At 46.8% G+C, this 9,062-nt stretch overlaps 1 protein-coding gene across 1 annotated transcript; it reads right to left on the bottom strand.

Annotated features, from left to right (window-relative positions):
- Window positions 1-6,738: 6,738 nt before the first annotated feature.
- LOC123521163 (EKC/KEOPS complex subunit LAGE3-like) lies at window positions 6,739-8,480 on the bottom strand. The gene is made up of 4 exons (XM_045285566.1): window positions 8,319-8,480; window positions 7,968-8,034; window positions 7,453-7,581; window positions 6,739-7,135 (listed from the first exon to the last, which is right to left on the bottom strand). Exons 1-4 carry the CDS (start codon window positions 8,425-8,427, stop codon window positions 6,991-6,993), a joined length of 450 nt encoding a protein of 149 aa, XP_045141501.1. The 5' UTR covers window positions 8,428-8,480; the 3' UTR covers window positions 6,739-6,990.
- Between the last annotated feature and the right edge of the window lie 582 nt (window positions 8,481-9,062).

Here is a 9,062-nt window from a genome sequence, read left to right as displayed (position 1 = left end):
GTTCGTGGCTTCAGTTAATTTCTGGGATTTTTTGTGTACCGCTTTGATCATTACTATGCGAGCATCACATTGTTGATTTCTGTGGGAACTTGGACAAAAGCACAGAATATCAGAAAGACTTTTCGTTGTGTTTTATTAACTATTCAAATGCATTGGGCTGTGTGAATCTTAAACAACCATGGAGATAATGGCCCTGCTTTCAGGTTTTAAGGCAAGGTAGCACCACAGGCCTGGGACAAGCCATTGCCTCTCTGTGTCACTGCTTCCCAACAGAACAGCTACAGCATTCAGAAATCCAGATGGCCAAGCCAGGTGCCTCTCCCACAGGCCCCGAGGTTCTAGAGTGCGGGGCCACCATTTCCTGAGGCACAGAAGTCAGAGCTAATCCCTACTGCACTGCAAGAGGCAGGTCACATCCTCCACAGTGCCAGTGGGCATGGTTATGCTTTTCGGATTGCCAGGGACAGGAGACATCACCTACAAAGTTTCAGAGGGCATAGTCACCTGCAGGATAGTGGTGGAAAGGCTTCAGCTATCTGGCCTCAATGACTCCAGAGATCTGGGATATCACTGCCTGAGCGCCATGAAAGGAAACAAAGCACAGGGAGTTCCAGAGACTTGGGCAACCACATTGAGTACCACAAAATGCAGAGACCATTTTGGGGGCTCCACAGAAGGGCTCATGACCTCCTAGTGGGTAGCAGGCCTACCCACTCATTTAAGCCAACACTGCGGCCATGATTTCCTGGGTTCGAAAAAGCAGGTCACTATATTCATTTGTGTCCTAGGAGGGTGGTGAACCCTACTGCAATCCATTTGGTTAAGCTATAGCCTCCTGGTCCTAAGAGGGAACTGCATCATGGATAATAGAGAAGGCCAATGCGTTCCCGATTCCACAGGGCAGGAACAAGCTGTGGTTATTTCCCAGTCATGAGGACAGAGCCTCCTGGTCAGGAATCACTTTGTAAGTTTCAGAGGAGCAGCCCATCCCCTTGTGTCAAGAGGGAAGGCCCCTGTGTCAGAAAACCCAAGGTTGTTCACTGTCTTTAAGCTCCTAAATGAGAGGCTGCCCTTGGGGAAGTTCCCTCAGCCCGAGTGGGTAAGGAAGGGACCTTTGGTCCCCAATAGTCACAGACTCTCTGACTGTGCTTGACTCATCCCTCCCCTCAGAACAGGCATCATCGCACCTCTCCACCACTGCTCACTTAAGGGTTGCAGCTACTGCTACTCTACACACAAGCACATGGAGGGCCTTCAATCTGCTAACAAGCCTCCTCAGAAAACAAAGGCCCTCTGTAATCTGGTCCCATGGGCCACTGAGTCCCTGGCGTTCCTCAATGCACACAACACCCACAGCAGCCTTCCTACTCAAAGGTCCTCAGTTCTCTTCCGGGTCAGCAGGTCCAGGACATCCACATGGTCCCTGTTTCAGCAAGCACACTTTAGCTCTGACAAAGGCTCAGATCCCTCAAATCCACCAGCAGACGCCCCAGCCAAGGGCACTGAACTCAGTTTCCCTGTGAGTCCACACACCCACTGCAGTAGCCTTCCCTTATGGTCCAATAGCACAGCACAGCGCTGCCCTCACCAGTCTCCCCATTCTGCGTGCTTTCAAGTGTCACAGCCCACCATGCCTCCTGTACCTCCCCAATGAGGGACGTAGCGGGGGTTCCAAAGACTATGTTTTCCATGCAATTTAAGCAACTGACCAATTTCGCTCAAGACCATTATGCCAGGAAATCCCACAGCAATCCAGGAGCCAGGGTCCCTGTAGATGACTGAGGGCACACACTTACCCCAACCGTGCACGGATCACTCAAGGGCTACATTCACTTTATTCTTTTAATGTCAACTTTAAGATTCATTCCTTTAAAAAGAGCATTCATCGTGTACACATCATTTCAATTTTGCTACTCACTACAAGATAAATTATAGCCTTTAATTTGCACAATTTCAACAAAAGTTGTATTTCAGTGGTTGCAGACGCATAGTCTCAGCCTTCAGAGTGTATTTCAGCATCAAGGCCACTGTAGCCACCTGTTCCGGGGACAGCAACTGCCTTTAACTTTGTTGACAGGCGCTCAAAGTGTGGAAGCCCATCTGCAGGGTACCGGAAAAGTGCAAACAGCTCTTAGACCCTGTGTGGAAATATGCACGAGAGATCAGGCCTCTGGCTCTGTGAGTCCCCGAGTCCACAGCATCTGTGCACACAGAAGCCTGAAGCCCATCAGGCTGCCCTACGCCTTATCGGCCTACAGTTTCTCCAGCTGCCACTGGTGACTACAGCTCAGTATTGCACCATAGTGTAGGAAGCTCTGAGAATCCACGTCCAGGACTCAGGAGCAGGAGATCTTCTTTATCAGAGGGAAGATTATGATGACCAGACGGCTGCTTGTATAAGCAAGGGGCTTAATCCTATTGGGTGGAATTTTCACACCCTATTTACATAAAAAGCAACCAGTCCACATGGACTACACTGGCCAATCCCCTTACAAGTGGCACTGTCTGCAATGATTCACTTACAAGCGCCTCCTGCTGGTAGGTGTCAGCTCCAGAAGCCACTCAGTGAGCTTCTCCCAAAGCCTCTAATCTAAGGTCATGCTTTTCCCTTTTGCTTTTCTCTTTCAGCCATGAGACTTGTAATAAGGAGTACATTTTTTTATACAACTTAAAAAAACTTACATTTTTATTTAGGTGAAGATTTACAGAGCAAATAACCAGTTTTGCATTCAATAATTTATACACATTTTGCTTCTACTCATTCGTTTCAGTCCCCTCAATGAACATTCCTTACCCTGTTTCTAATGTTTTGGGAATGCTGAGGGCAACAAATGTACAGATGTGCTTGACATACAGTGGATGGATATATGGGTTGTGATAAGAGTTGTAGAAGCCCCCAATAAAACGATTTTTCAAAAAAGAAAGAAAGAAATACCCAAATCTACACACACACACAAAATGAACAAGGAATGGAAACAGAAGTTAAATTCTTTGCATAGCGGGGATAACTCTTAAAAGCATGTTTCTCAATAAAGTCATCATCTTTTTTGTCCTAATTTTCTCACTCCTCCTCATTTCATTATCATCGTGGTCTTTCCCCTCTAGCTTCCTTCTAGGTTTCAGAAAAGAAACCGGTCTCTGTCACGCTCTGCATGTGTCTTCTTCTTTTAAAGTCTGGTTTCTGTTCTGTTTATGCAAACTCCTTTCTATATTTTTCTCCATCTGAATAGACTTGTCACCTGCCCATTTATCCTAGATTTTTGTAGTACATCCATGAAAGACCGGAGGTTGTCCCTTGACGGTGGTTGGTATTCCCTCATTCCTAACTTTTTTTTCTTAAACAGTTTTATTGGAACACAAATATCACACAATTCAATAGTTCAATTATATCAAGATGTGTTGTACAATTCTTACCACAATCAACTTTATGACGTTATCTTCTTTCTTGTACCCCTTGTTATTAGCTTGCATTCCCCTCCCCCACACTCCCACACCATACCGCCAAGAAACCGTTACCCCAGTTACTGTCTCAACAGATTTGCCTACCCTGGATTTCATCTACTTAAAAACATGCGCAAAGAAAGAAACAGAAAAGTTAACAACAGTAACCAAATAAAATAGAGGGGTAAAGCCAGCTGAAAATAAAAAAATGTTCAAAAAGTAGAGCAGGTTTAAACTGGGTCAAAATGTGACCAATCGATAAGGTGCTAGATGTTAGCCTAACTACATGTGCCATAGGACCCGTTCAAATGCACTCTCCATGACAGTACCCGTAGTCACGTCCCTGGTTTGCGTTCAGAAGAATTTGTGGAGGGGTCATCTATGTATGGGAAATGAAAATGCATTTTCTGGACTTCCACGGTCAATCATAGATTCTCCACACCATGTCTTCACAATTTATTCTCTGATACCATTTCTTCTTTCATATTTGGATTACATGATTTATAATCCATGGATCACACCAGCTGGTTTGTTTATCCCATGTGGACATACTTGACACCCCACTTACATGCTGCATCTTTGAAGACAAGCTTTCATGACCACAGATGCTATATTTTCTGATAGCTGGGCACCGTCTAGTTTCTTCACTTTGCTATAGTGATTTCTTCAGTGATTTCTCCATTAGATTGAGGATCAAACAAGGTCATGTCATAAGAACTGATTGTTCTTTGATTGGAGTTAGAACAAAGTGCCAGGCCAAGATTCATTCCTGTATCCATAGTTTATATACGTCTCTAGTTCCCCTTAGAAACATCATTGTGATTTTGGTTAGAGAGTATTAACTATCAGGCAAATCTACTGAGAGTGCCATTAACTTAGTCCATGGTAGAGAATTTAAAACACAGTTTTAACTAGAGATTGGACAAGTATAAGCTGGCTACCAACCACAGTACGTGAATTATTGACTACCACAGCCTAATTCTTTAACCTAACTAACCTAGTGATTTCAAGAACGATGAAGACACTAACAGAGAGCAACCACCATCACAATTATTCAACTACAAAACTTATAACAAGAAGATAAGACCTACAAAATTCCCATGAACATAACCAATTTCTCCACCAGAAGAAAGAACTTACTCTTCAACACACAATCAGTTCTCCCAAAATTATTCTCCCTCAATAAACAGAAAGTCAACAGAACCTCTAAAACTCATGCACAGTACCCCTTAATCCGTGCTATTAGACAGCCAAGTCTCCGGGAATTCCTTCTTCAGTGGCTACAGCTACAGTCAAACCAAGTTCTACTAACATGCCTCCGAAATAATTAGAAAAGGCAATTAGGGCTAAAAAAGATCCCTCCAAATTTAATAGAATTCCACACCCCTTGCTACCACTACAACTTAAGCACAAAGCATTATAAATAGGAAAACGCTTAGAAATAAGACCAAAACAACTAATTACAAACACCACACTTGTCACAAATCTAGATATATCATAATTCTTACATCGAATTACAGCATAACCAAGGATAAGAGAAAACATCTTATTTCAACTGCAAGAACTTTTTCTGACCAACATTCCCCCAATCCACCCCCCCCATTAAAATGATCAATCCCTATATTATTGACCTTGCTGTCTAATGCATTATCTTAGTGTGGTACAACTTAGATAACTGCCTGGAGTTTGCCTTACACTACAAATCCTACACCACATTACATTTTGTCCAAATTAACTCCGTTCTCCTCAGTCACACAATTTTGCCCATATATAAATTTCTGCTGCATCATCCGTCGTCTCCACTTAAATGGAGGTTGAATATTTTTTATCTGATGGTTCATGTCAGACAAGGAATTTGCTACTCTTACTACTTAATGTGTAGAAACATGAAATATTGGGAGGGAAATTGTTTGCATTTATAGTAATTTATTTTATACAATATGTCCTTCCATGATGACAAATATCTTTTGGAGGTACCACAATTATTGCAAATCTCTTTTCAAATATCTCATATCAGAACAGATTTATTAGAATGAATAGGATAGGAGGGTTTCTCTGTTGATAAAGACTCACTCCCTCAATTTTTCACTTCATTCTTAAATTTATTGTAGCGGGGTTAGCAACAGTCCATGTTGTTTTCTCTAGGAAACAGGTTCCAATAACCCAGCAGAGTACATCTCATTCCCCCTTACTAACATTATTAAAGACCTCTGAGGATTCTGCAGTGAGTGCTAGTGGCAGAAGGAAAGCCCAGCCTTGAAAACCACCAGCCACCAGAGTTCTGTGGGAGAAAGACCAGGCTTTCTACTCCCATCAAGGATTGCCCTCTCAGAAACTCCCTCGGGCAGTTTGCCCTGTCCTAATAGGGTGACTTATGAGTCCGTCTCGACTCCATGGAGGGAGGTTGGTTTGGTTTTTGAGGAATGTCCGGGTGAATGTTTCCTACAAAAGCTCACCTTCTTGCTCCTGATACATTAGGTGACTGGGGAACACAGCCCAGCACCCAGTGAACACACCACACACAAAACCAGAAGAAGACTTTCTATCGGCATACGCTGTTTTTAACCATCTCGGCCTAACATTTTCGGTGTCATTTTCGGTTTGAGCCCCTGTGGGCTCCCTTCTCATCCTAGCAATTTTCCAAACCTCCCAAACCCGTTTTGAACTTCAGCAGCAGAATTTGAACTTACCCTAACACGAATTGGAGGTAAACCTGTAGAACACACTTTAATCATCATTGGACAATTGGTTTCAGTCTTCTATTTGGCCTTCATTCAATATCATCTTCATACCAGCTATCAGGATGTTTGGAAACAACCTCTTACAAGGAAGAATCTGTGTGGTATCATTATTATAATGGTCCTGTGCACCATAGATGGAAATTCTCAAACAGGTATTTCACTGTTCAGAAAGAAACTATCTGCCCCGCCATCACACTCAGAGCTGGTATTTATATTAAAGAATCCTGAATACATTCTGTTAGCCTACTTTCATTCACTTTGGCTTCTTGCATATTGTACCCCTGCAATTCCATGAAAATGCCCCTTGAAGCATATACTTAAACTGTTTTTGAGAAAGTTTTAGCAACAGGAAGGGCTAACATGTAAACTATAAATTCAGGACAAAATCTACTGTGCAGAAGAAAATTTTAATGTTAACTTTGTGAAAACTGTATATTTCCTACACAGATGCATGCACTAATGCATAGGCACAAGTATAGGATGCAAAATCAATTCTAAATGTTTGCAGTCCTGAATGCTGAATGTCAGAACACAATTGAGAAGAAAACAAACGTGCATCTTTTAAACTGACCTCCGTTTTATTGAAATAATTGAAAATCTGCGTCCCAGAAACTCCCCTCCAATAACAGTACGAGGGGTTGCTTCTCAGCTTTATTTTTGGCAGTGACAAACAATGAAGGCCCTTCCTTCCCCAGCAACTAGAAAACCAAAGCTGTGGGCCCACGGAGCTCAGGGGTTAGGCCCCTCTTGGCAAACTGCTCCAGAGCCTTCAGTGCCCGGGGAAGGATCCACGGGCTGAGATGGAAGCTTAGGTATTGCCCCTCCTTTGCATGCTGAGAGCTCCCTCATACGGAAACATAGGGGCAGGAATGCAGTGCATCACCAGGTCAAGTTGTTCCAGGAAGGGGTTGGTGGAAGTTCGTAAGAGAAGAGGGTCTTCCTCAGTCCATCTGCTAAAGTGAGGGGAAAGGGAAACACACTCCAGATGAGCAAGGCCATCCGTGTCCAGTGCACCCCATTCCTGCCTTAGGCCAAGGGTCTGGTTCCCCTTGTGGGGTAGAGAGGAACGCCTGGCATTGCTAAATGACAGGGCACTGTGCAGATCCACCAGTGCTGCATGGGAGAAAGGTCAAGCTGTCTGACCCTGTAAAAACGTACAGCTTTAAGATAGCAGGGGGTTTGTATTTTGTCTCCATGACAATGCCCCTGTGACTGATAATCCACCCAAGCACCTGCCACCCACGCCCACGCAGGGTCCCCCGGAACTTACACAGTTATGACGCTGCCCTGAGTCGTGACTTCTCTATTAACCCCGGTGCCAGTGTTCTGGGTACCTTGCAGCACGTTATGTTGAACGAACTCTGCTACCAGGGGGGACTCCAATGGGACGTTCAGAGAGCTACAAGTACGTTGTTAAGGGACCACTGGACACTGGTCTTCTGCCCCAGCCACCTTGTCATCTCACGACAACCTGAAGCAAGGCATCCTCTCTACAGAGCCTCCTCCACCAAGCAATGTCCAGCTCCAGCGCCCCTTGACTTCTTCCCTCCCCCTTTCGCAGGGTTGCTGCTCCACCCCCACCCCACCCCCAAATACCACACACTGCCCATCTCCTGCAATTCTGTCAGATCTTCCCCGCTCACTGTCTGTCCTCAGCACCCCAGTTCTTGCGCTGTCTCCCACTGACCACGGCCTCCTTGAGGCAGTCCTATTAGACACACACACCCCTGCCCCGGACGTAATCGCGGGCCGGTCAGGGGAAACGTCTGTCCTGGAAAAGGATACCACACCAGCATTTGGTTTTCCGGGGCTCCGGGTGCAGGCACATCGTGAGGCGGCACCACCCGTGGAGCTGGAGAGGCAGAGATGGTTAGCGGCTCCTGGACACTGACGACCGGGGTTTTCACCCGCGACCCCGCCTACATCCTCACCAGAGCCATCGCCCCCCGCCCCCCCACACACACACCCACAGCAGGGCCACCTTGATGGCGACAGCTGAGGCTACTCAGGTCTCGGGGAGCCTCCCGGCCACTGAGAACACCATGAGGGCGCCCCCTGGCGCCATGCTGGGCGCACGGCCTCGAGAGCCATCAGGGCCGCTGTGGCCTCCGGTGCCCTCAGGACCACCCTGCTCACCGGAGTCATCAGCTCTTCCGTGACCAGACTGGCCATCAGGGCCGGGCGGACCTTCTGCCCCTGCTCCGTCCGGGCTCACCCCACCGGCACTTTCACCTACGGCCGACATGTCTGCTCCTCAGCCTTGAAATCTCTGTTCAGAGCTCAATGGCTGCCAGTGACATCCGGGGCCTTGTCAGCTCGCCCCCCGCCCCCCACGCTAACCCAGTGCGCATGCACGAACTCCCCACGTGACTACTTCCTGCTCAAAGGGGAGGGCTCCAACCCAGGAAAGGCCCGGTGGGCTTGCCCTGCCTCCCAGTGCCGGCTGTGATCCCAGGGCGTCTGTTGCTGCATCCAGGTGCGCCATTGCATCCTGACCACAAGACCGAGTTGTGTCAAGGCGCAGAGCTCAACCTGCTCCCATTACACAGGGTGTAGCCACAGAGCACCTGAGCCACCCCGTTTCTAGGGGACCTAGTGTCTACACCCATGCCTTCCCAGGGTTCAATGCAGTACCCCACAAGGGACAGGCCTGGCCTGGTCGAACATTTCGTGGTCAGCTCTGAATATGGCAGGGAATGGACCACTGGACTTAGATGATCTGGGCCCGGTGGTTGGGGCTGTCCCTAGAGCCCACACCACTATCCCTGGTGCAGCAAGCAGTGAGGACAGGGTGTAGGTCCCTGTAGGCGAGGCCACTGTGTCACAAACCAGGCTTCAGCGTGAATTCTTTCTCTTGCGAAGCCAAGGATGAAGGTACAG

This window comes from Echinops telfairi, unplaced genomic scaffold (assembly GCF_000313985.2).
Source record: "Echinops telfairi isolate 266 unplaced genomic scaffold, ASM31398v2 ScPeMD7_7472;HRSCAF=8510, whole genome shotgun sequence".
Classification (NCBI taxonomy): domain Eukaryota; kingdom Metazoa; phylum Chordata; class Mammalia; order Afrosoricida; family Tenrecidae; genus Echinops; species Echinops telfairi.
This window is presented reverse-complemented; position numbering and strand designations above follow the sequence as displayed.

Bases quoted from the DNA above. Each gene is read 5' to 3' on its own strand.
- LOC123521163 (XM_045285566.1), bottom strand. From the start codon at position 8,427: ATGTCGGCCGTAGGTGAAAGTGCCGGTGGGGTGAGCCCGGACGGAGCA. The intron at 8,035-8,318 runs GTGAGCAGGGTG...CTGCCTCTCCAG, and splicing joins CGGAAGAGCTGATGACTCCG to CTCCACGGGTGGTGCCGCCT. The intron at 7,582-7,967 runs GTATCCTTTTCC...ACGTACTTGTAG, and splicing joins GAAAACCAAATGCTGGTGTG to CTCTCTGAACGTCCCATTGG.